Genomic DNA, 27605 nt, shown 5'->3' with positions numbered 1-27605 from the left:
GCTAGCAAGTCAGTTATAGCATCACAGGCAAGGAGAAATAGAAGCTGGGAGGCAAGTACTCATTTACTGTTTCCTGATGATCTGCCTCAACAGTAAACTGTAGGCTGCGTCTGTACGAGGCTGGCAGCGATTCTCCGCAGGCCATACACCAGTGGGGTATAACAGCTGTACAGTTGGCTTAGCCAGCACTCCCCTGTGACACTTTCCGTATCTCTTGTGTCACTGTGCTGTGGAAATAAGGGTATGCTGACAGCATAGCTGGGGACTTCACTGACAGTGGGGCTATGAATTTGCCCCCCTATGGCATATCCTAGGCCTCGCTTGGCTTGACATTGACATCAGTTTTTGAGAACAAGATGGCTTAAGACTTCAATTCTTTTTTTTTTCTGATTTCTTGTGCAAAACATCAGCAAAGTTGAGGTGGTGGTGGTGGTTGTATGAGAATTCGTAACACTCTAGGCTGGTACTTTATGGATTCTGGATAGTTTTGAAGCTAACAGAAGGCGTATTTCCACTGCTTACCTTGGCCGTGCTGTTGCATTTGAAGAGGCTCTAGAGTGTTTGATCAACTCCCTGGTTTCAAGTGCATTTTTAAATACTTATTTTCCCTGTGTTGTATTTTCAGTTATTAGGAAACTTTCTCCAGTGGTATGGAATCCTTTCAAACAAAACTCTCCAGGAACTGTCGATAGATGGTCTGCTAAACAGATATATTCTTATGGCATTTCAAAATTCTGAGTACGGAGAGGACAGCATTAAGAAAGCTCAAAGTGTAAGTAAAATCAAACAATGTTTAAAATCACTTGTAATTCACTGGTTTCACCTGAAGGAAGGAAGAATGTAGTTAAAAGTTGAGGTTTATGAAACGTTGGTTTTGATATCTCAAAGTTGTAATGTCAGTGAAAAATAGATCATGTTTTTTTAAATACACAAACCTGGCAGACTTCACAAATCAAGTTAGATAGCTTTTAAATTTTTGCTACGTTGTGTTTAACTAACTTTTTCCTGTTATCTCTAGGTAATTGCTTGCTTTCCTAAGCAGTGGTTTGCTAATCTAAAAGGAGACAAGACTATTTCTCAGCTAGAAAACTTCTGTAGATACCTTGTTCATCTGGCTGATACGATTTATAGAAACAGCATTGGTTGCTCTGATGTGGAGAAAAGAAATGCGAGGTAACTTTAGAGTTAATGCAGTTGCAATTCTTGTCCGTTGTGTTATTTTGCTGATGCATGCAAACATGGGTAAATATCTCCATACTGCTGCATGTGCTTTGAAACTTCTTTGAACTCAAACTTCAAAAATGTTACGATATGGTAGATGGGGAGATTTTTAAGGTGCCTGAAAACACCAACTGCTGGAAATCTTTAAACATTGATAATGTATTCTGCACTACTGCTTAAAGTCACTGATTCTGGCAAATTTTGTAGCTACTGGTTTTGGACTGTTCCTCCTTGCGAGCCTGTTGCCGATTCCTGCGAATGGCTTCTAAATTACAAGCTGCTTTTGTATGCAGTACAAAAGTTCTGGCTTTATTTACACAACCGACTAGATGAACCTGTTTTCTCCTAGATCGAAGAGTCAGTTTACTCGTATCTGATAACCAGTGTAGTTAAAAGTTCGGATTAGATGCATAAATATTACTGTGGGACAAATGACCTGAAATGCCATGGGCGGATCGTTTTAAGCAATGATAGACGTAAAAGGCAAATTGTTGCACTGATATGCAGGAATACAGCACTGGCAGATTGTTTATTTCTGTGCTGTTGCACGAGGAGGAGAGGTTTCAAGGTCAATAGTTCTGTTGTTCCAGCAAACCTGAAACATGGAAAGGTGAACCCTCTTGCTACCTGCATGTGTCATTCTTGATAGTTCTTCAGCCATTATTGAGTCACTCCTTAATTATTGAGGCTCTCTGGGGTGTTAGATCCTTCTCCTGTTTTGATCTTACACATAGCACTGAAACAGTCAGAAATTTCCCTTGAACCATAGCAGAAAAATCTTGGTTAAGAGGTTTGGGTTTTTTTTTTCCTGGTATCATTTTTTTTCCAATGACGATGTTGGTTATTAGACACTTTTCTGTCTTTAGAGTCACTTTTGGTTGTGGCATATGAATCATCTCGTATTCAGAGAATACAGAGCTTCGTGCCACGCTGGGTTGTGCTCAGACAACTTTTTATCCACTCTCAGGTTATGCCTCAGAACTTTGTGTCCAAAGTATAATAGTAGTGTCACATACCAATTTGAATTTACCCGTGATTCAAATTCATAATAGACTTGTTACTCCTTCCTTTCTGAAACCAAAATGCCTAGCCTAGCATGATACTGGAATTGAAATGAAGGAGTTGAGAGAGGATCCAGCAGAGATTAAACTTTCTCTCTTTTGATAGCCTGTTTCTAACTTTGAAAGAACTTTCTTACCAGCTGAAATGATAACTTGGTAAAACTTTGTGTTGGAAGAGAAACATCTAAATAATCCTTTTTTTCATAGTGAGCTCTAATTTAATTTCTATCTTCTTTCCTCCTTTTTCCCAGCATTTAACAAATCTGTTGCCATTGCCCCCATTAAGCAGATAAGTCTGCATGAGAAATACTATTTTCTATAACTGAAGAATGTCACGTCTTTTCATGTAAAACCTAGTACAGTTGTTTGAAACAAAAATGCATTCATTTCTGCTGAGAGGGAAGAGTATCTTTACCTATGTCAGTTGGTGCATTCTCCAAATGTTGGATGCTTTTACACAGATCATCAAGGTTCATTTTTAAGATTAATTTTGAGAGACTGGTCTAAATCTCATGTCGGTCCTCCTAGCGAGATACCAAAATTGTTCTTGGCAGGCAAAGTAGTACAGTCCTAGCAGTTTGTTCACTCTAAGCTTCCTAGACTGACCTGAATTGTAAAACAGTTCATTTCATACCTTTTTAAGGCATGCATTAAAGCATACTTGCTGCCTTGGGGGATTTTTTGTGGGTTTTTGGGAGGGTGTTTTTGAGTTGGTTTTTTTTTCCTTAAACATTAGTTACCAAGAGAGCTGTGACTCATTGGACGGTACCATAATTAATCCAAGACTTTTCCTTGAGATTATACTGCATCTAGTATTAAACCATATTGTATGATTAATTCCTACTCCCAAAATAAATTTTTCCATTTCAGTACAAAGCTGGTAACTTCGTATCATCTGCTCCTCTGCTTGCTTAGTCTGATAAAATAAGTTGGTTTTCTGACACTGATTTGCTCTATGGATTCATAATGTGGTCCTCTGTTGAAATATTAATACTTGTACGTGATCATTCATTCCTGTATTGACTTCTTTTTTAGGGAGCACATAAAACAGATCATAAAGCTTCTAGCAAGTATCCGAGCACTGGATCATGCTGTGACAGTTGCAAATGATCACAACGTCAAAGAGTTAAAGATTTTAATAGAAGGAAAATAGACTTTTCCGACAACTCATTTTGAGCTTTAAAACCATTCCTGATGTGTAATTTATGTACATATGTAAAGTTTCTTAAACTGTAAAGTATTGATCTTTGTTTTAATACAAAGTGCATTCTTATATACAGCATCCTTTAAAAAAAAAAAAAATTTGACTTCTTTGAAAGCAAAAATGGAATCCCAAGATTGTCATCTTTCCAGAAATCAGATTTTCCTTAAAGTTTCTCGATCTTGTTTACAAAAATGCTTTGTACCCATGATTGGTAGCCATCTACTCCTGTTAATTGTTCCATGGCTAACTGGAATGTGTATAATATATTATGTGTAATACAATGTATGCGTATATTTATACCACCATGTTGCTTTCACACTGGATATAGAGATCTTGTACTGTTGGAATAAGCTTTTAATTTGCTAAGAAATACTTATTTTGACAATAAAATGATCATATTATTGGTCAAAAGGGCTGGCAAAACATTCAAATACGTGAAAATCATTTGACCTGAAGAGACACTTTCTAATGGAACCTGACCTTGAAAAAGCAGCTGTGCTGCACTCCAATTAGAATAGCTAAAAAATCATTTACATTCAGAATATGGACTCTTAAGACTGTTCTTAGAAACAAAACAGAAAAGAAAACCCAAATCAATGCTTAATTATTTTTTTTAATACAGGCATACAATGAGAACTTGTGATTACATACATGACAGTGCATCCTAAACCCCAAACACCTTGCATTTTAGGAGTAATAGTTTCCCCATGAACTCTGGACCTCCGTTCCTTGTGCAAGTTGATTAAATTCAGTTTGTGCTTGGGGATTTGGGGGATTTTGTTGGTTTGGGTTTTTTGATTTGTTTGGTTGGGTTTTTTGTAACTTTATACGTGGAACCTGTTTCTTCTGCTTGGTATGGCTAAAGATGTCAAGCAAAATGAAGGTGAAGAAAATTTTAAAATCATTGGATATAAGTATTTATATTGTAGTAAATATTCAAATGTCACACTTCCCACTAAATACCATCTAAGAATAGTCTTGCAAAAAAAGCATTTAATGTAAATTAAAAAGAAAACACTTTAAAAATCTGGTTGTTTACATTGGAACACTAGTGACTTGATCTTGGGGTCCAAGGCGTGAGAACAGCTGTAATAGCCTTGGATTAAGAGCTATTTCCAGTTGTGCCCTACTTCTGGGGGGAACTGTAGCAATAAATTGGCATACTGAATAACATAAGAAATCATTGTATTTTATGCTCATGTCATGTGGTATAAATGAGTATATGAAAAAATGTACGATTTGTAACATGCACACTTCATTTGGACCCTGAACAATTGTTTTTCTGAACTGTTGGGATTGATGGAGTACATTCAGAAATATCTGCTTTTAAAAATTGTTTCAATAAACTTGTCTGTCAAGGAGCTGTTGCAGTGCAACTTGCTAAGCTTTATTCCTTTAGGAAGGTGGTAAAGGAAATGGTAGGCGTGCTAGCTGCCACTCTCTCAATGTCAGAAGGAATAAATAGTCCTTAGAAGGTGGGTTTTTTGAGTGAACAGAAGTGTCTTTACTTTGGAAAAGCAATAGGATAAACACTGGAACTCATACCTATGTAAGGAGTAGTTAAGATATTCTGAAAGGTTATCATGCTGGTAGTTACATGCTTTAATAGTGACAGACATGACCTTTTCTATGCTTAAAATTTAACTAACTTTAGTATTTTGTTAGACTGAAGAGGACGTAAATAATCCATGCTGCCAACGTTTCTAAAAGAGTATTTATATGCAGGCGACTTAATCATCAGAGCTTCAACCTTGCAGAGTGTTTGGCTGAGGGAGGGAGAAGGGAGGGGGTAATCAAAAATACATAAAATGAGGTTTAAGTTAATTTGCTTGGTTTTTTTTATGAGGAGGAACAATACTGTCAGAGACTTCTCTGCATCTTAACCCATGCCTACCTTCCAGTCGCAGGATCTGCGGGGGTGAGGAGGTGTAATTCAGACACCTTTTGCAGAGTCTAGTCTGGCGACTCTAGTGTAGCCACTGCAGTACAGAGCTTGGTGAAGGTTAACTTCCTGCCTGCAGGATAGTCTTTTAACATAGGTTTTTATAGTACAAAAAAAATACTGCCTGTATTCAGAATAGCTGCTACCCTCACACCTGTGATTATGTAGTGGGGCTGGGGGCAGGTATGGTTTCCTGGACAGAATAAAATACGTGCAAGCAGTTCTAAGACCTATGCTGCTAAGTTAGGTTGGTTGTCCAGCTGGATGCTTAGTGTTGCTGTTTGCAAATGAACATAAACAGCTAATACTAATGCTGGGGTGAAAATGTACTTTATTTGGGTATTTTAGACAATGGGATTTCTTCAACTGAAATTACTGAATCAGTTGCAAAAATTGAGGAGCCTATCCTCTCTGAATATATTCATGTAAGCACACATTGCATACTGTCAAATTAATTCAGAATCACTTGAGTAAAACCCCAAATGCCAGAGCTGCTCGCTGGTTTTTCCACACCCCGAATTTTGACTGCCATCTAATACATGGCAGATTCAGAGATCTCAAAACTGGAAAATAAGACAAGTACTGGGCCAGGAGTTGTCAGACTTTGGATTTTCAATTACAAAATTTTTAAACTGCTGGGGATAATAAAGCTAGGGAGCGTGGGAGAAGGCTTGGAGTCAAGTATTCTCTTTTGGTGCCGAGTGCCTCTGTTGAAAAATGTGGCCTGTTCACAAAAGATGGTTAACAGTAATCCATCTGCACTGAAAGCCCTCTTCAGCCTTGCTCCGCTGCCCACCCGGCCTCCCTGTGGTGGTGGTGTGCTGGGCTGGGCTAACAAAACAAGGGGAACTGGATTTGTTTTGGAAATTGTGTTTACTCACACTCTACTGCCTCCCTGGGAACAATACTTGTGGTCAGTCATTCCCTCGCTCTCTTCCTGGTTGCAGTTCAGGGAGGAGAAAAGCCACGGGTTCAGGACATATCTGCTATCATCTCAAACTTCGCTTTTCTTCTAATAGTGTATATAACTACAGAACTTAAATGCAGGTCGGTAACTTTACAGTAGGTGTGCGCACCACCAAATGGAGCTCCGGACTAGAGGAGCAGCAAAGCTCAAGACAATTAAAAGTATAGACGTTTTCCTCCAATTCAGATTGTGACTTGGACTGTAAGGGAGGGAATGAAAAAAATATCTTCCTTGTAATCTCATTCTAAGTTATAGCTACAGAGAAATCTTTTTTCAAGGTAAGCTGTAGGCATTTTCCTAATTAACTGCTGCAGAAAACAGCTATTCATATTACACTTAGCCCGTCCCCCCTCTGCTACGATGACACCATATGGCCATGGTACCTAAGACCTTGTACACTTGAGGAGTTCCTCCCTCCTGACCCCTTACGACGTCGTATTTGGAGAACAATAACATGAAGAAACTTGCAGCAAAGTACGCTTACAGGTCATAAGTACTCTAACTTCTCATTTTGGGCAACGTGGCACCTTTCCTATGCATAAATGGTTAGAATTGTATAGACACTGATTTTATGTAAATAATGTTATATAAATATATTAATATTTATTAATATTAATATATTATTATTAATTATGATATATAATATATTAATATATTAATTAATAAATTAAATATAAATATTATAATGTTATATAAATATATAAATGAAATAACCACTTTCACGTCTACCACTTCACCTGTATCTCATTTATTGCTGCAGATTAAACACTAGTAGCAAAGTGGTCATACTTAATGTAATGATCTTTAAACAACGCTACACAACTGCTGCTTGGTTGAGCTATAATCCAAGGACAACTGCTTTAACATCATTCTCCCACAGTTTACCATGTGTATCTCACTGTTCACTACCAAAATTAACAAATAATTATAGCATTTAAGAGGCTGATGTCCTAGATGATGACAAAATACCACGTGAGAAGGTACTAACATGTTAAGTGATGCGGCAATCTTATTTCTGCTCAGAACCCTACAGAGGCTTGCAAAAGTCTAACAACCTCTTTAGTAGTTAGCATTGTTTAGGAAAAGGAAAGATGTAGAACACATAAGAAAAAAAATTGCATGTTAAATTGCCAGTCAATGACATTTTTATGAACAGGATAATATATTACAGAATTATTACAGTTATTTATTATAACTATTTTATTATACAGCTATGTATGGTTACAGTTAGTACAGAATTACCTTTACCCTAAAGGTCACCAATAGCAAAGGGAAAAGGAAAACAACATGAGACCTGAAATGGAAACATTTCAAGAAAAATTGTGCAGATACAGGGAGCCACATGATTCCTTTCTCCTCCTTTCAGATACGTTGCATTTTCTGCAAAAGTTTGCTAATCGGTGGTTCTGCTTTCAGTTCTCCCTAAGTTACTCTACAAAAAAGGCACTTGTTAAGAAAGAACCCTAAATATATGTACAGGGGAGTGGGGGAGTGGGGATATGCACCTGCAGTTTGATGTACAGCTTGGGTAGAATGACTTGCTGAGGTTTTAACAAGCTGAACTGTCCTCTTGCACGCGGTGGTGCTTAAAAGCAGCCCCCCTGTCATCTTCAGTGTATTGGTTGCCCAGTGAAAACTAAGTGTCCTGTGATCAGTGCTCTAAAAGGAAATCACAATACCTGTGACCTGACTGTTAGGCTTTCCCTGCGAAGTCACAAGCAAACCATTCCTGCAGGCGTTAGTAGTGGCGTGTACAGAAAAGAGAACTCTGAGGAGGCTTCACAAATAGTTGTGGCAAGGAGGGAGGATGGTCGCAGTTTTTTGAGAAATTCGCATGCAACCTACAAGATGGATGACAGTTGAGCTGTTCTGCCCTGCATGTGGTACTCCAGACAGAAAACTGGTAGCCTTACAACTGTCAGTTGAATTAGTCTGTCTACACCATGAAATGTAGGATTTTTTGTCCAAGAGCATTTAATTTCTGTAATTTCTGTAATTTCTGTATATAACTAAAACGCCTTAAATATGCAGAAATAAATCAATGGGGTTAAAACAATCACATGGAGACAAACTTAATAATACAAGAGCCTGCAACTTAAGGCTCCACTCCAACCAAGACTTAAGCATATGGTTTTGCTCAAATACGTGAACTGTCCTACTGACTCCGCTTACATTGCACTTGTGCTTTATGTGCATAGTTAAATGTTTTCCTAGCGCAGAGACCTGGAGTAAAGCACAGATGTACCTCCAAGATTTGGTATTTTTCTTAAGTGTTTAAGCCTAAATTTTCATAGCCTAGATTTCACAAAAGTTCTTGAGTATTGTCTATTTACTGTCTTAAGACTTTTGTGGTACCTAGCTAACAGAAACCATTGAGTGGGGTGTAGGTTGCGTGACTATGGGCCTCACACACCTTGGGGACATGTGGCTCAAAATCCTTAAACGACGTATTGCCATTTTACCCAAAAGCTCCAATCAGGATAAAACATTCACTGAACTAATGGTACTAAAATGATCGCGTACACACATGGTTGCTACCTCAAGGAGCTAGCAGTTCAGGGAACCTACCTCTGCAGACAAGTGGTAGATCGAGCAAACTCAGCTTTAAAGATGTAATAAGCAGTAGGAGTTGGCAAGAATAAGGCCTAATGTAAACACTAGGAAGGCTATGCAAACTAAATATCATTTATTTGCTGTTGATGTGCCAATTTAGCGATGTACAGCACCACAGATGCCCCTGAGAAAATGGTAGTTTGAACACTTAGTGGAATGGGTAAAACAGTTGTTGGCCTCGCTGCCAGTGGCACACGTGCCAGAGCCTGGCAGCCCTGGGCTGCTGCTGCTGCCAAGGGGAGAGGTGGGCTGTGCGAAGCTGCTGATACTGCTGAGGCTGAGGCTTACTCTCTCCCCATTTTTTGCCGTTGCTGTTTTTTGCACTCCTCCTCCCAATTTTGCAGCACGATTGGCAGGCCCAGAAACCCTCCCCTTCCCCTTTCAGGCATCCTAATTCTGCCTTTACATCTGTCTTCCCTGTGCCAGATGCAGCATGGCCCTGGGCTTTCCCACCTTCCTGAGAACAAAGCTAAATGTTGCCCAGGTTGCTGAGAAGCGTTGCGCCAACTCTGCTTTCAGAGGACAAAGAAGTTTTAAACAGGTTCTGCTCTGATGCCCGGTGAAGTCATGGTGGGTTGAGTTTGGACTGCAGCCAGATGCCCACCCAGACGCTCTCTCACTCCCTTCTTCAACAGGACAGTGAGAAAATAGGATGAAAAAGCTCATGGATCAAGACAAAAATGGTGAGAACACTTAACCATCATGGGAAAGATACTTGACTTGGGGAATCAATTTAATTTATTGCCAATTAAAGTAGTTTTGGATACTGAGAAACAAAGACAATTTACACAGCACTGTCCCTCCCCACCCCTTTATCACAGGCTCAACTTCACTTCTTCATTCCCAACTCCTGTACGCCCCCCCCCCCCCAGTTCCCTGAGCTCCAGTTACAGAGGTATTTCCCAACATTTCCGTATATTTGAGTTGGTGAGATTCTGAAATTCAGTTGGCAGGTGGGGAAAAATTACCAAAACCTTTTATTACACTAAATTGAAAAACAAATTAAACTTTGCTTGTACTACGCTTTGTTATATTATGCAGTATATTACATTGGTAATTAGTTAGAATCAAATATTCTCACTTTCCATTAACTTATGAACAGCAGTATTTTCTGAAGTTAATAATAGCTTTATCAAAGCTCCCACTGTTGGATAGCAATACATTTTTTACATTCTAAGCTGATGTAAACTGATACTGCTGGATCAAAAATGGGACATGAGCCAGAAATGCGTGCTCGCAGCCCAGAAAGCCAGTTGTATCCCAGGCCACATAACAAGAAGCATGGCCAGCAGGTAGAGGGAGGTGATTCTCCCTCACATGTGGCTCAATGCATCCAGCTCTGGGGTCCCCATCCCAAGACAGACACAACCCTGTTAGACTGGGTCCAGAGGAGGGCCACAAAAATGGGGGCCTCCCATTTGGGAAGGCTGGAGCACCTCTCCTATGCAGACAGACTGAGAGAATTGGGGTTGCTCAGCCTGGAGAAGAGAAGGCTCCAGGGAGACCCTACAGCAGCCTTCCAATACCTGAAGGGGGCCTACAAGAAAGCTGGAGGGGTACTTTTTACCAAGGCCTGTAGTGACAGGACATGGGGCAATGGTTTTAAACTGAAAAAACTTAGGTTTAGATTGGGCATAAGGAAGATATTACTTATGATGAGGGTGGTGAGACGCTAGAACAGGTGGCTCAGAGAAGATGTGGGTGCCCCATCATTGGAAGTGTCCAAGCCCAGGCTGGATGGGGCTCTGAGCAACCTGGTCTAGTGAAGGATGCCCCTGCCCATGGCAGGGGGGTTGGACTAGATGATCGTTGAAGGTTCCTTCCAACCCAAACCATTCTGTGATTCGATGATTCTGTGATTCTGTTTTCAGCTGAGGCACTAAGCAAATAACAGAGTAGTCCATTTTCAACTGCATAATATAATTTTTTCAGAAAAAAAAATCTATTACCCTGAGGCAAAATGTGTGTGTTCATAAGAAAACCACCACACATGCCATCTGAATATATTTTATCTGCTAAGAAAAGTGAATAAACTTGAGACATCAATTGTTTTATGCTACAAAAATATATCATTTTAGCCTTGTGTGTATCTTGTAAAGCAACACTTAAATTGCTGTCCCTCTTAGTAATCTTTATGCATAGATAAAACCAGGACACACTTGCTTTGATTCCACAGCAGCCACATTGTCGTTCTTTTAGTTTTACATTCTCAATGGTAAGAAAGTTTAATGAGTTTCTCTGTGAAGCTATGCTAGAGATGGTTCAATTAACGTGTCTACCATGAGCAGGTGAGAAATCGCATAAGCTGTGATAAGCTGCTAGCAATTAGGCATTCTAGTGATTTCAAAACCCATGAAAGTTATCTTTAAATAGACTTTTAAAATACCATACTTTTATTTATTTATAGAACACTTTCTCTGGGGTCATCGTAACGCATGTAGGAATTCAGCCAGCTAAATACACACAAAGATTACTTACACGGTATTTTACTGGTGGGTTCTCTCCCACCACTGTACTCCATTTACCTGGTAATTAGCTGTGGTAGGTATGCGGGATAAGACCATATTTTTTAAATATCAAGAAGATTACATATACAATCTACTATTTCTTTAGAATAGGCCAGAGCTATTTTGGGAATACATATAAAATGTAACTTTTAGTTTCAATATAGAGTTTGTAAGACCAAAAAAGGTCTGTGAAGGGTAAAAATGAAAAACAATGGAAGCTGATCTTGGATGAGAAGGTAGTGGGAAGAAATGCTACAAACTAACAACAAAGACGGCCCAGCTCTCGTCTCAGGAGGTGACTATACTTCTCACACTTGTCCCTATGCATATTCCTCCATTCAAATTATAGCCTCAGTGAAGAAAGTTTCTCCAGAGTTTTTCAAATTTTTCTACTTCAGCTCTGCACTCAAAGTGACACCCTGGCCCCAGCGTTACCTGAAGTCCAGCAAAGCCCACTTCTCTCTCAGTTTTAGCACATAGTCCTCAAACCTGCCTTCTGTAGTCTCCTCAGCAGCTTGCAATGTATCACTAACACACTACAGTAAAGCTCCTGTGAAGCTGACCTCCTCCTCCGCTTACAGCCTGCACAGGCTGAATGGAAATTTCCAAAGCGGTGCTTATGCCCCCAAAACTTTTAAAGCCCGTCAGGAAAAGGCAGGCTTTAGCCGTGATTCAGTGCTCCCACCTGACCCGAGGCACTCGCTGAGCACCTACACCGACAGCCTCAACGCCCAGCGCAATTTATGCGGCGAGGTTTTTCAGCTTGCGCTGCTATTCCTGAGCCTACCCTTAAGATTTTTCTCCCTGCTGCAACTGTGAGAAATACACAACCGCGACTGGGGCGGACTGTGTTTTAACACAGCCTCACCATGCACCCATCCAGGGCACATTTTTCAGCCCTGAAGCCTGCAATCCAGCACTGCAATGAGACAACACGAAAGGGGAACTCTAAGGGCCCTCTTTTCGCTTTTCCCTCAGGGGCCAGGTTTCCCCAGGCTGAGCTCCACCCTGACAGCAGGATTCGCCCAACGCTCGGGCTCAGCGTGCCCCTGACAGGGCCCCGGACCTAGCACACGCGTCGCGTCCCTCAGCCGCCCTCCCGCTCCCCCGTGGGGCGGCTGAAAACCGCTTACCGGCCACCCTCGCGCCCCGCCTCACACTGGGCCCTCCGCCCCCGCGCTGCCGCCATCCCCCTCCCCCCCCCCCACGCCCTCTACCGACTTCCGGTGGCGGGAGGCGCAATGCGGAAGGGACGGCGGGGCCGGAGCGGAAGTGAGGTCCCGCCGGCTCCCGCGGCACCGAGCGGAGCGGCGCGGAGCTGCGCGGGCGGCCGTCGGTGGCAGGCGGCGCGGCCGGTGAGGGGGGCGACGGTACCGCTGCGGCTGGGGCGGGTGTGTGGGGGGGTGGCGTTCCGCCCCTGACAGTGCGCGGCGGAGCCGCTCCGCTGTCGCCGTTGTGGGAGCTCGGGCGGCGGGGGCGCCGCTGGCGCTAGACAAGATGGAGGCTCTGTCAGCGTCGCGAGTACCGGCGGCACCGTGCTGTGGCGGGCGGCAGGTGGGAGCGGAGCGGGGATCTGCTGGCCCGGTGTGCCGGCTGCGGGGCTGCCTCTCGGGCGGGCGGTGGGAAGCGGGCGTGTGGTTGCTGGCCCCTCTCCGCCCGCCCGGCAATGCAGAGGGGCTCTGAGTGGGGGGCCGGAGCGGCGCTCCGGGGCGGTGCCGCGCCCCAGGGGCTGCGCTGGAGGGCGGGGGCCGGCATGACCCTACCGGCGGCGTGAAGTCCGTGTCCGCCCCAGAGGCTGCGGACAGGAGCTGGAGGGAAGGGAGAGGGCAGAAAATCCTGCTCCCGGCTTTCAGGGAGAATCTGCCCTGCCGTTTGTTTCCTGAGCTTAAGCCCTTAAGATTTGGCAACTCGCGCCTTTGTTTATAGTTTCTTATTTGGTTTTTTAATTATTGTTTTAGAGGAAGACCTTACCTCCGTGGCTTACGGGCAGTTTCATTAGTACAATGTTTTCGGTCGTCAGCCGCTGCAGGGGAGGGTTTAAATCCAAACACAAACCTGCTTTCCTTTAAAAAAAAGAAAAACAATATAGGTTAACGTTTTTGTATGATCTTTTAAAACGTCTTAACAGCTTTAGTGTTTAAAATATACGGTCCTTTTGTACAAGGTCAGAATCGGTAAAAGAGATCTAGAATTGAAGCCTGCCCAGGCTTCTGGTCCTCTGCATTTGGCATTAGTTTACGATTAAGATAGTTGCCATTCTTACATACTCGTGGTGGCTAGAGAACCTTATTTTCATTCCTTTTTTTCCGAAGAAGAAATCCTATGTATTAAATATTGTGAATGAAATTCTCATCGTCTCTGAGAAGCTTTTAAATAAATCTTTTATTTTGAAAGATGTTTCTCTGGTTATTGTGTTTTTGAAACATTTCAATGTTGTCTTTAGGTAGGCCCTATATTTGTTTTGGAACACGAGATAAAATAAGGCTCATGACCTAGAAGGAGCGAGCAGGTCTTTTTTGTCGTTGTTGTTTGTTTTTGTTAAACATGTCAAATCCCTAGGAAAGGATGCAAGTCAGACCTGCTTTGCAGAAGGTATCTGGAAGTGCATGAAGGTTTCACTAACATCATCTTGTGTTGGACAGGACTGCCTCTGATAAAGGCAAAATGGCTTTCAGTAAAGGATACCGTGTCTATCACAAGCTGGATCCACTTCCATTCAGCGTGATAGTGGAAGCCAGAAACAGAGAAGAATGTCTTATGTTTGAATCTGGAGCTGTGGCTGTCCTCTGTAAGTCGATATGTTTTGATAACTACAATGTAAAAAGTACGCACACTTGGCATTGTGTAAGCGGTTTATTTATGGAATATAAAGAAGCAACTATTCTGTTTTCTTATTTGCTAATTTTCATATCTTCATCTCTTGAGAGAAAATTTTATACGTTTAATTACATTTCATCTGCATATATGTTTCTGTGTATACTAAATTTTCTTCTAATAGCTTCCAACAGCATCTGCTTATTTCTTTGGTTCTGAGCAACCTTCTCCTTTTGAATACATGATAACATTAATTGAAATTCTCTATGTTGTATTTCATAATAAAATAATTCTATTTTCTTAAATGGTACATTATCTTAATTTGTTTTTTATCTCATTTTTTATCATGATCTTTGATGGCTTTTTGGTTTTTAGCTTTATTTTGCCCCTGTATTTTTAACCTATCTTGATACTCTGTATGGATTTGTCTTGTAATAAAATTAGTAACACTTGGAGCAAGGTGTCTTGCATTGCAAAGTTATTTTTAAATGTTTTCAGTGATAAATGCATTAAATGTTTTCCTTAAATTCTTTTTGTCCCTCTCCCACCTCCTTTTTTTTTTAAGTCCTAGTTGAAGGAGGGCACTGAGAAGTACAGAAGAGATCTGTGATGCCTGTAGATAGGGTTTTAAAATGTAGTTCGGTTTGTATTCTTCAGAAAGCCTGAGCACCTGGTTGCACAGGGGTTCTGAGCTTGTTTTTGACTCTTCTACAGAAAGCTTTCATACTGTGGAAGTTTTTTTTTTTTTACAGTCAATAACTTTTTGATTAATTCATTCTGATGCCTGTTTGAGGTTTTCTAGTGTCACTATTCTGAGCAACCAATGAGAAAATGGGAGATTTGATTCACTGCCTGATGTCTGAATGGACTCTACCTACCTTTCAGGAGGATGCTCTGGCTTTGAGACTGTAGAGTAGGCTGAATGGGGAGTGTGTTCTCTAACACGACTCAGAGTTAGAAATGTGATTTCCAGAGAAGAGGACTTGAGATACATTTCCTTTCTTTGGAGTTTGCGATTGCCTCTTCTATATGCGAGTGTGCATCTTGGCAGTGGTATGGTCTCTTTCTGAGATGCCTGCTGTACCTATCTCCTGTGTAAGGTTCTTAAAAGTCAGGCCATAGAGTCATCTGTACTGGACAGGCTGTATGAACAAGTGGTCTCTAGCATACAGCCTAATCCGCATCTTTAACGTGCGATTAGAACAAGCTGCCATTAACTGTTAGAGGCCTAATGCTGCCATTAATGTGCCAGCATGATTGACGTTATAGCTGCAATTGTATGACGATCCAGGTGAAAAACAGTAAGTGCTTTTCTCCTATTTTTAAGGGTTGGTTTTTTTTTTTTGACACAGTTTCTTCTTACTGTGTATTTTAAGTAATCCCATTGATTCTGCCAGAAGTATTTGAAAGGCATCGTGTAGTGTGGATTGGGTTGGGAGTAAGTGTCCAGTCAAACCTAGCGAACAGGTTTAGTGAAATCCATAAAAGAGGAAAAATGCTTTGAATATCGGTGGAAAACTTTATTTTAGTATGTATTTAGTAATCACTGCACATGCTTAAGCTACTTAAGGAGCAATGTATTAAAAACAATTTATTTCTGGAAGTTATGCTCAAAAAAGGCCAGTGAGTTAGTTGCTTTTTGTGCTGTGATATACTGCACGCACCTGGATAAACTTTCTTCTCTAAAAATTAAAAACCATATCAAAGTTCCTGCCCTCTTCTATGCGTCATGTTTTTACCAAGCAGAGGAAGTTTGAAAGCCTCTCTTCTCTTGGATTCTGTACTTAGTAATAGCATGTTATTAATCTATAAAGGTTTGCCCTTGGTATTCTTATTGGTAGGTTACAACATAGTAAACATTCATACTTAGCTAGAAGTGGTTACTCTGAATATGGTTGTCAGTAACCTTAACCTATAAACTGCTTACTCTTCTTCTATCTGGTAGTTGGGCATATTTTCCCGATGCATATTTAGCTATGGCATTTTGCTTTAACTCCCTTTTTGTACCTAAACTCTTCAGGTACTGAAACGTGATTCTTTTGTTAACGGTTGAAAGATCACAGTGCTAGAGTTCCCTGCTCAGGATTCGCCCCGCCCTTCTGCTTGCTGTTTGTTTCTGGTATCTATTCTTTTCAATACATATTTAAAGGAGTACAATTATTAGTGCGTGGGGAAGATTTTTAAAGTACTACTGCATCTCTGCAGACATGCCACAGAGACCAGTCAGAAGATTCTAGTCTGTAGCCTTACAAACTTCTGGATACTGCTACAAATCTAAAAGCCAAAGTTAATGAAAGACTGACCTTTGGGAAGACTCTCCAGCTGTTTGTAAAATCTGTGTGAATAGATAGAAAAATGGTCAGGTCAAGTACATATCTGTTTAAATCCAGAACGGCATCACTTTAAACTTTTAAAAACTCATATTTTTTGCAAATGGTGCTAACACTTTTTAGACTCTACATAAATTGACAGTACTGATCTCAAAATGTTAGATATTTTTCAGAAGATTTTATTAAATACTAAAGACTAAAATAAGGTGTTCAGCCGTATACCTGATCATAGTTCTTACCTGTGCGTAGAATGTATAGTATAGGCACTACCTAGTGAAATACACTTTACCATTGAAGGTGATTCACGTGGCTCAGTTCTGAGAGCCTTAGTGAAATGCATCTTCTGGGGTATCCATGTATAGAAATTTGGGTTTGAAATGCGCTGAGAGAAAGGAATGAAAGCTTACTGATCCTTTCAATATCAACTGAAAGGACGTACATCTGTCATTTTGCTGAGGGAAGGATAACGGTATTAGCCTTCATCCTCTTTACATTCAATGAAGCATTGCAAGATGATTCAGAGGGTTTAGTTAGGTCTCTGCATGAAATGCTATATAACACGTGTTGTGTGATTTTCGGTACGTCCTGTATGTGCACTGAATCTGTTATTCAGATGCCAGAAAGGAAGACGGTCGAAGGGATAGTTCAGAGAGGTGGTAGCTGCATAATTATTCCATCTTAACGTGGAAGCAGCCCAAGCCACGCTTCTGCTGGAAGTGTTCTCTGTGCTGCTTGTAGTGTGGATTAGCCAACATTATGGTTGCCAAAACATCTGAGAAGTACTTTGCTTGCCTTTATATATTTAAGACCTATTTTATTGACTCACACCTAGTATTGGGTTAGCCCAAGATATTGAAATCTGAGGGGATCCTGTCAACTTGCTTCTCAAGGCCTTGTAAGAGCACTGAGTTTTAAATGTCAGCAGCTTCACTGCAGATTTGGTTAAAATTTGGTGGGAGGATGTCATAGATCTATTTTTTCTTATTTGACATATAAAATAGACAGTATATTTGTTCTTTGAAATAGGACTCTCTAATGAGATATCTTACCTGTGAAGATTTCATTGACCAAGCAGGGGGGGTGTTCTCTCTCCCTGTTCCTCTCTGGTGAGTCAGAACGAAATGAGTGGGAAGCTATCTTTACTCCTGTCGCCTGCAATGAGTAAAGGAGAATGTTCTGTCGTCTGGGAAAATAGTGAGCCCTGAGTGGAGAGAGCAGGAGCTTCATGCACATCCTTTGACTTCAATCTTACGGCAAAGCTGAGAAGGGAGTGGCTGTGAACAGGAAGAAGCGCTATGCCTGCCCTGAGCCTTCTGTAGAGCTAGATGAAGAAAGAGCTGTAATAACCTGTGTGTAGCGGGCATGCTGGTATTCATAGTCGTGGTTAGCAGTGCTACTCTCTCATCCATTCACATTCTTTTTAAAAACAAAATTCTGCCACACTGCATTCTTGGGGAGTGGGGGGCAGGGTGGGGAAGCAGATATGCTATTATCTATCCACAGCAATAGATGGGATATATTAATTTTGCAAGAAATTTGAAGTTGATATGGTGCTTGAGGAAGCTTAGACACCCCAAAAAGAAAAATACTGACAGATACATTTGATGAGTGCCTGCTATATGTACATAATTATTAAGGAGGGTTACATTCTGTGTGCTCACAACCACAGTTGTGGGTTTTTTTCCTTCGGTGTTTGCTGCCACCAGTAATGAACTGTCACTGCGTGATTCTCCCCACCCACACGATAACGTTTATACAGATTTTTGAGTGGGACCACATCCCCCTTAACTAGGGAAGGAGAATATGGCCAAATATATTACTACATTCTGTTTTTCATTATGGGATCCTATAAAATAAGCTTAATACAAATGTTTTCCTGTTTTATATGCCTATATAAAGGTCCAATAATAAGAATTAAAATTCTTTAAGCAGTGATTTATCCTCTGGAAAGAGTGTCTTTCTGTTAGAGAGGAAAGGTCAAATCGAGGGTGTGGCAGAAAAATTTTTAAACATATTTTGATGTAATATTATATTCATCTGAAGCCAGTTTGAAGGGACCAGCGTGAAGGGACTAGGATGCAAAGGCAAATAGTAATTTCACCTTCCTGTCTTTATTACTGTTTTGGTTACGTGTCATCTTCCAGACTATGCCTTCCCATTAAACAGTATCTTAAAACACCTTAGAAGCTGCAAGGAAGCAGCAGCTACAGTGGATGCCAGGGGCAGCCGTGCTGGTGGAGGAGGCTGTTGGCTGTAACCTGTTCTGCTGTCACCAGGTGCCTTTCTTAGGATTCTGCCAGAATTCACTGTCCTTTCAAATCTACTGGGAATATGTTCCCCTCAACGCTTTCCAGGCATTTCCAACAAAATCACATGGTTTAACAAAGACCATGTATGCTAGCCTAGCATGCTTTGAAAAGCACAAGAAGTACAGTTAGAATCTTCCCAGGAAGTTGGTGGAGACAGTAACTCTTGCCTGGAGGACTATGACCTCTTTGAATGGCATAATGGATTTGCCAGAATTTGGTCCACAGTTCTGGAAATATTAAAAATAAGTTACTTAGAACAGAATCTGAAGGCTTTTTGCTCCTTAAGATAGACTATTCTGTATGTGTACCACAGCCCTTTGCATAATTTTCACAAGGGATTTCACTGACAACAAATAATTCTCTTTATAAATATTCCCTTTTCAATTCAGTAAATTCTCCTTTCTGCGGTAGCACATGTGATACTAAAAGTCTTGGCTTTACCCCTCTGGCCATCCAGTGAATGATAGGTCTTGCTAATTGTCTCTTCAGAAGCCTAGTTTGCATACTCCTGGAGTTACTCAGACATAATTCAGAAAAAACTAATTAGCATTTATGCATTTCAGGTAATTTGGTAGCTTTTTTATGTGCTAGCATGGATTTCAGTTGAAAATTTTGTAATTTTGTGAATTGTCTTGTACAGGCAAAATATTCAACTGTTGGCTTTCATGTAAAATAACTATATTTTAATCAAAGCATTCAGTATTAGAAGAAAATCTTTGTAGATTATTGGTGCTATAAAGTTTTGTTTTCAGTAGAGAACACGTAACAGGGTCAGAAGGCCCAAATCTGATGGAAAGGAAGGGCTTGTAGGCTGTTAACATAGGTCAGCTTTGTTTTCACACTTTTATTCCTCAGTTTATTTTTTTTCCCCCTTGTCAGTGGTTTTAGTTGAAATGATACATTTTGCGAAATAAATTTGCATAGTATTGAAAAGTGGTGTTAAAGCAACCAAGCCTTTTATTGTAACAGATGAGCAAATTTTTTTTTTTTGTCGTTCTTCCAAACAGTGGGTTTTTTTCCTAGTGTATGTAAATATAACTGCTAACATCTAGAGATGTCTGGGTTTTTTTTTTCATTGCTGGGTGGAGGTGATTTGTTATTTGGGTGTTCCTCCCTGTAATCTTAAGATACTTGTTGATTATGGTAACATATAAATGTCTTTGTGAAGGGAATAATGGTACTTTGTAATTTGAACTAGCAAATAGGGTGGAAAAAATCCTATTAATTCAAAGCAAATATTGTATGAATTATGGCAGATTTAAATATCAGCTGTCGTCCAGTTTTCTGTGCATCTATTCCTGTCAGCAGACTATCATAAGAATTAAAATGGTTCTTCAGTTGGTTGATTTATAAATGAAAGTGGTGACTCCACTCTGATTTTAATGTCACCTATGTGGTAATATTAAAGTGTTGGCTTTAATTTAAATACTGGAAGTTAACTGTCTTAATTTGACAAAAAGCTTGAAAACCTCAGTCTTAAAAGCTCAAAATCAAACTGTGTAAGAATATTTCATAATATTTTAAACTTTTTAAACTTTTAAAGGTTTTTAAACTTTTTAAAGTGTCAGTAGCGTAAGCTTTTTCTCGTCTAACTTAAATGAGAATTCTTGTTTCTGAAGGAACTGCACATAATTTCAGGGGCGTGTCTTTGTTCCTAGCTCAGTGTCCCATGTTCTAGCTGGGAATTGTAGCCACTAACTCACAGCGTGTCATCATGGCACCTTGTAAACCCACCAAGAAGAGAATATAACTGTAGAAAGCCTAAATGATAACTTTTAACGTGATCTTAGCTTTATAATTGTTAAAATTGAAAACCTAATTTCTAATCTGTAATTAAGCAGAATAAATGTTGAACCAAGTTGTCCTGAAGACAGGATTTTAAATGGGATTCCATTTGCATAACAGTAAGAGAGCTGACATAATCCCTCTAAAATATTTTAATCAGTCACCTTTTTTAAATGAGTCAGTGGTTGATAAGGTGTGATTATTGCAGATGCACACTTGTGATTTAACTTGGAACAAATGAGATGTTAACATTTTAAAATACTGTGACCTATTAATTTTTGATAAAGGTTGACTTGAAATTATTTTATTCTTTTTCTCTTGACACTGCAAATGAGGCTTGCAGGCTTTCTACAAGAATGCGTTACAACTTGACCTGAAAACCACATTAAAAGTGTTGTGGTTTTTTTTGTACTGCTAAATAGCGAGTCATTATTTCTGTTTTAGAAATTAATCAACTTGAATCTAATTAATGCAGTGGGTTAAGCAGAAGCTGCTTTTAATTTCCTTTCTGCTTAAATCTGAACTGACACAAGGTAATAAAAGAAATACTGCCTCATAATGTTTTGTGTCCATCTTTAAATACAGATATATGTATGCTTGCATTGTCCACTGTTTAGTGCTCCTCTACAGTATAATTTAAAACCTGCTAAGTCCAGTGTTATGGATGAAAATTGTCATTCCAGCTGGTAATTTCTGTCTTTTGAAGTTGCATGTCTTAATTAATTCTTCATACAAAGTTTCATATTTTTTCAGACAGCCTTAATTGTGTTCCCTTACTTCCAGCTATTTAAAGACGAATAAATAGAAAAGTCAATTTTTCGAGGAGAAATAGGTTCATTAATTTGTAGGACTTTATGTTTTTCTGAGTGCATGTTTATATTAGCTGCATCTTTTTCAGGATACAGAGCTCATAAATCAAAGTCAAAAGGGTTCTCATGGCTGCAGGCCAACCTACCATTCTGTGAAGTGATGTTCTTATTCGTTAAGAATGTTACAGAGGAAATGAGGAAATGCTCTTGGAAATGCTCTTCCCTTCTGTCAGGGTTACCTTAGCCTTCCTGCAGTTTAACTTCCAAGCTGTAGTTCACCCAGTTGGTAATTTCAGCTATTCATAGAGGAAACTGAAACTTGGCTTTGCATACACTGAATGTAAGATATTATAGTGATGGGGTCTTAGCCATGTATTTCTGTAACTTCAGTGGCTCTTGCATATCTGGCTGTATCCGATGACTTTGCGTGCTGAATGAAGTGAGAGAGCATAGATCTTCATGAAGCTCACTGCTCTGGTGAAGAAGGAAGAGTCAAATATGATACTTACGGGGAGAATCTGGATGGTTCCAGAGCACTTAGGTTATTAACACTGTCTGGTATGGAGTGATATGAAAACCTGCAGATTTACTCTTGGTATCTTCAGAAATGGGAAATGCCGTGTGCAGTGGCAGTCAGTAATAGATTACACTCTGGCATGGGCATTTCGTTTTTTTTTTCTTCTAGCATCCGTTAATGAGAGGTATCCTTGTTGCTAGTACTGGTGGAGATGCTGGCTCAAGAAATTCTTGTAAATGTTTGGAGGCTAAATGGACTTTTGATCTAAACTATTGGTAAAACAATTTGCATGTTTTCATAGCATGATTGCTTCATGTCAGAGCCATGAGGATACCATCAGCCCTGACTGTTGCTGCCCAGTTCCCCTGGGGCTTCCCCCTCCCTGCCCACAGCTCAGGACCCCACTGCAGTCCCCTCAGGGCTGTCAGTCCCTGCCCCAAAGATGCTGCAGCAAAGTGCTGGTCTCTAGCTCTCCGCAGCCCTGCCCAGCCTTTGCCTGTCCCTGCCCCCATGGCCTGCTTGGCCATTCTGGGACTGTATCTGGCCCTGGTTACCCTCACCGGGCTGACCCTTGCTTGCAGGTTGACATCCTGGGCTGGCCTCAGCCCCGTCCCCATGGAGGTGCCTCGTGTCCTGGACTGGGGCTGCCCCCAGCCTGCCCTGTCTCCCTGGGGATGCCCCCACGGCTACCAGTTCCCAGGCCCCCAGGGAGATCCTGATCCCCACAGTGTCCCAACAGTTCAAAGGGAAGAAAATAGAAAGGAGTGTGATATAGCTGTGTCTTGTTCCCGATTTAACCTTAGTTTTCAGAAAACGCAAGTGCCTTTCCTTGATATTGTAGCACTCCAGATCGTGGGGTGTCCCTTATTGTGCATTACCCCAAAAGCAGCCTGAGCACTGCTGCAGTCAACCATCCAAAACATCCCTGCATAGCGTGGGTTGGTGCTGCTGTGGTAGGGACGAGGTGGCAGTGCGGTGCTGTGGAGCTGCTCCCTTTTCTGCTGTTGGTGCTACTTTTGTGGCTGCTTTCTTTTTAGCTCAGTTTCTTAAGGAAAAGCAGGTTTATGTGTTAACCATTTTTTATCCTTCGGTATTGGCCAATATCAGTCATCACCAAATTTCATAATTCTTTCAGATTTTGTGGACGCTGACGTCTAGAGGTTCAAATGGGGCTCTCAATGAAGGGGAAGAAGCCTTATGAATTTATGTTATAAAGTTGTAACTCATAGTAGGCATGATGTTCCTTATGGGGGGGTGGTAGGAGCGTGTTGCAGGTAAGCTCTTCTGTGTCCTGGCTCCCTGCTGCAGGGCCTGGTAAATGCACCTTGAGCCTAGACTGGGTTCTGCCGAGGCAGTGGCTGAAACCTGGGTGTAGGTTAGGATGGGCCAGGGCAGGATGGATGAAGTAAATCTTCTGAGGCGTGTGATGTTTGCCATTTTCCCATGCCAATTCTGGCCTTAAAAAAAAAATATGAAAAGTGCAGGCAGTGTGAGGTAGAAATCCTTACATGCCCCCTGTGGAAAAGCTTTTCTCAGAGTTCAGACTGTATGAGGTCTAAAGTAACTGGAGAATGTGGCATAAAGTGCTTTTGGTTGGTGCTTGGGTGCTTTGTTAAGAAAATAATAATTGACTAGTGACAGTAAGTTTTTCTATTTCCATTTTTTTGTCCTCATTTTTGCAACCCTTTGCCGCTTTATTAGCAGTAGCCTCTTTTGTTGATCTGAATTTGCAAGGCCCGTATTACTTAATTTACTTCAGGCATTTACTTATTAAGGCTTAGCAAGGATGACGGGTGTTTATGCAATGGAAAAAGGGAATAAATCCATAGAATACAGAAAAGCCATTGTTCTGAAATGTCATTAAATGCTGGTAGGTGCCTTTAAGAAAAATCCTGCAAAAATCTTGAAACTAGACCTCATCTTTCATTAATAATGTGAAATGTTGAAAGAAGAACATGGCAGTTCTCTGTTTACCAAAAGTTGAGTTTAGAAGAGTACGTTGACATAATTAAATGCTTGCTGGAAAAATGGATTGAAAGAACTAGGTTTTGAAGTTTAGAAGTTTTTCCTTCCAGCCTGATGGTGATCTGGTTAAGAAAAACACAGTTTGGTGATGCTGACAAAATCACTGTCTGTAAAAAATGTGTTTAAATTGGCTGTAAGTCTTAACGCTCATTATGGGTGAGGACTTTGGAAATAATCATGCTGCTATAACTCTCTTGTCTTTAACATCTGGATTACAGGAATACAGCATATCAGTACAAATAGTTAAAGAAGGTTGTTTTTTTAAAATGCTTCAATGTCTTTTAAAACATTGAATGAGCTTAGATTTCAGGCTGAGGTTAAATAATTGTTTCATCTATATTGGAGTTTCTGATCCACTTTAAAAATAAAGCTGGCAGACATTTGAACAGAAGGGGTAGGCTTGTTGCACAGGCAGGGCTATGCTAAGCTTAGCGAATACTCATTAGAAAGATTCACAAGAGCAATTCTGAAGAAGATATAGCCGATGTGAGAGAGCACAGCAGAATGCCAGGGCAATAGGTATTTTGATTTACGCTCTTCTATATGTCAAATTCTGATTATTTTTTTTTAGTACCAAAGTGAAAATTAATAAGCAGATCATTTCTGATGAGGGAGGAGGTGCTGATCCTTGGTGATCCAGAAATCTCTATCCATGTCTATCCAGTGGCACAGCTAGAATTATCGATCTTTGCACTTCAAGTGCAGTCTCAGTCATGAACAAAAGCTCAGGGCAGGTGGGATCTGGTTTCTGCTCTGCAGCATCTCTGTCACCTGGCTGTGCAGTCAAGCTTGTGGGCCTGGTTTTTCAAGTGCTGATTAAAGTTCTGATGTGTACACGAACATTAATTCCCAGGTGAATAATGGTATATACACTTCCGTTTCTTCTAAAAATATTACAATTTTTTTTTTTTCAAAAATGTCTGAAAATTGTGTTTTCCTGATCTAAGACATGGCTTTTAAATTCTGTTATCTTGTGGACCTGCAAGAGTTTTGATTTCCTTGGAATATATCTGAAACTAGCTAAAATGCACTTGTGATAACCTTGTTTGTTTATCTGGAAATAATACTGCCACATCACGGTTATATTCTTGGAGAAAAAGGATAATTTTTTTCATTAAAAAGCAGCATTTAGTACAACTCTAATTTTAACTAATTACAGGAGAACATTATAATGGAACTCATTTGCCTGTGTTTTAGATGCTTTTTATATTAACAGATGACTATGATGTTAAAAATTCCAACATTCTCCTTTAGTATCACTTGGAGTTTTTGCAAGTCATCTTTTTGTTGCCTAAAAACATAGCATGATCATACTTGGTCATAAAATCACTCATTTTCCATTATAAAATGCCATATGCTTATACATATTGATTTCTTTCCAGAAGTTTCACGTAAATGCTACTTTTGTAGTCTCTTGGATTTTCAGTTAAGAGTGGACTCATTCTCTCTGCCGTGGTGTTTATATCATAAAACCTTATGTTTTCTCTCCATAGCTTCTGCAGAAAAAGACACAATCAAGAATACCTACTCCAAAGTAATGGATGCATATGGGCTCTTGGGTGTATTAAGGTTAAACCTGGGTGAGTATAATATGCAAGACCGTAGTTTTTAATTTGGGAAAGAAAATTGTGCTCCTCCTGTAGAAAACTGCACAGCGCAGCATCTTCACAACAGGAACTGGGCTCTTTTCTTTTTACTTCTTGTCTTTGTAGAGTAACTTGCAAGTTTGGAGCATTCCCAGAAATGAGGGAGTGGACAAAAATAACTTCCGTTTTCACAGTCCCTGTTATTTGCAGCATAGTTTCTTCTGTTTGCGTTTCCTTTTCTTCTGTAGAACTTGAGAATGAGTTCTTGATGCTCTTGGTTTGGGGTTTTTTTGTACTTTTTTTCAGGCAAACTGGGGTCAGATTGTGCATTTAAGCATGCATATATATGTGTGTGTGTGTCTGTATATATATATACACATCAAAGTCACGTTCCGGTGAGATTGTGTTACACATGCCTTTTCTTGTTTTACAGGAGACACATTGTTACATTATCTGGTTCTAGTAACAGGATGCATGTCTGTGGGAAAGATTCAAGACTCTGAAGTTTTTCGAGTTACTTCCACTGAATTTGTATCGTTACGAATCGATTCAACAGATGAGGATCGTATTTCAGAAGTGCGCAAAGTTTTGAACTCGGGAAACTTTTATTTTGCATGGTCTGCAACTGGTGTCAGTTTAGATCTTAGTCTCAACGCTCACCGCAGCATGCAGGAGCACACCACTGACAATAGGTTTTTCTGGTGAGTTCATAATGCATTTTATCAGACATTAGTTTGTACAGGCATGCATTTCTCTATATAATCTGTGGCAAGTTTTTATACTTTATCAGCTCTTAAATGTACACCTTTGTCCCACAAATGTTGATGAGGTAGAATAGAATTATTTTAACTCTAAGGTCATAAGTATGTTATTAATGATACAATGTTTCCATGGCCACTTAGAGTTTCTTAATTGGAAGACACAGATTTTAACTGCTTATAGTATTATGCTTTGATCCAAACAGTTGTTGTGATGTTGTGTCTCAGCTTTGGTATCTCTTAATTCTTAATCAAGTGTGTCAGTTTTTTCAAATGAATGTGGTAATGGAGCTTTAAAGAAAATTTTAATCTTTTGAAGATTCTGGATTCTAAAATGGTGTGTTGTTTATATATAGTTTCCAACTTGGTTTCAACATATAAAAGGGCTTTAAAAGTTTTATTACACAGGTAACTGTCATGTTGCTGGTTTTGTTGAAACAGAGCAAGCAGGCTATGCTACACAGTGCACATTGCTTGGCTGCTGAACTCGCTGTCTTTTTACAGAATATTTTAGAAATACTTCTCTGTAAATTCAATGCATACTTGATTCATGGGATTTAAATCTTCATTAATGTTTGAACTGATGTGTTTGATAAGTTGCTGGTTTTTTTTTTAATTGGAAGTTTAGAATGAAAAGGCTAAAATAAAAGGGAATAGCTTCAACCTATATACCAAATATGTTATTTGCAATTATGGTAGAATTTTCTGGGCGGTGACAAAACCAGCCGTCTTACTAGAGTTTACTTTTCTTTGCTATGCAGAAAACTTTACTTACTTTTTATACAAGTGAATGTTTCCAAAGAAGATCAAAAGCCAAGCCCCACTAGAGTGAGGTAAAACAAAAAAACTCACAAAACTCAAACTTCAGTCTTACTACAGTGTTGATCGGTACTATTTAGTGCACAGGTGTATCCATACTGGATCTTTCATTTGAGCAGTAATTGGTATTAGAGAACAGTATATGCAGTATATAGTGTACCAACACTTAACCCTGAAATTGTTATTTACAGAAATTTGAAAATCAGTTGGTTATGAATGTACTCCTGGAAGCTTGTCTGGGCAAGTGATGTGTTATGGTGGCGTATAATAGAAATAATCAGTGTATACTGACAAGAATTTTTTTCTAGCTTTATTTTATGGTGGTGTGAAACTGAGTG

At 40.0% G+C, this 27605-nt stretch overlaps 2 protein-coding genes across 12 annotated transcripts in view; both read left to right on the top strand.

Annotated features, from left to right (window-relative positions):
- The window catches only part of PAXBP1 (PAX3 and PAX7 binding protein 1), a 28140-nt gene extending 23293 nt beyond the window's left edge, over positions 1–4847 (top strand). The window contains exons 16-18 of one of the 2 annotated variants that reach the window (XM_064470843.1): positions 626–772; positions 1019–1173; positions 3318–4847. In XM_064470843.1, the coding sequence (XP_064326913.1) occupies positions 626–772; positions 1019–1173; positions 3318–3435 (420 nt within the window). In that variant the 3' untranslated portion in view covers positions 3436–4847. Of the gene's footprint in view, positions 1–625; positions 773–1018; positions 1174–3317 lie in introns of those variants that run through there. The other variant, XM_064470851.1, reaches the window with a different exon arrangement.
- A 7919-nt stretch (positions 4848–12766) lies between these two features.
- SYNJ1 (synaptojanin 1) overlaps positions 12767–27605 on the top strand; it is a 68436-nt gene continuing 53597 nt past the window's right edge. For 8 of the 10 annotated variants that reach the window (XM_064470747.1, XM_064470799.1, XM_064470754.1 and 5 more), the window contains exons 1-4: positions 12767–12870; positions 14158–14303; positions 25598–25684; positions 26124–26391. In XM_064470747.1, coding sequence (XP_064326817.1) covers positions 14180–14303; positions 25598–25684; positions 26124–26391 — 479 coding nt within the window. In that variant the 5' untranslated portion in view covers positions 12767–12870; positions 14158–14179. Of the gene's footprint in view, positions 12871–12965; positions 13070–14157; positions 14304–25597; positions 25685–26123; positions 26392–27209; positions 27282–27605 lie in introns of those variants that run through there. The other 2 variants (XM_064470742.1, XM_064470790.1) reach the window with 2 other exon arrangements.

The sequence above is a fragment of the Phalacrocorax carbo genome, chromosome 1, assembly GCF_963921805.1.
Source record: "Phalacrocorax carbo chromosome 1, bPhaCar2.1, whole genome shotgun sequence".
NCBI lineage: Eukaryota > Metazoa > Chordata > Aves > Suliformes > Phalacrocoracidae > Phalacrocorax > Phalacrocorax carbo.
The sequence above is the reverse complement of the archived record's forward strand: the minus strand, read 5'-3'. Positions and strand labels throughout refer to the sequence as shown.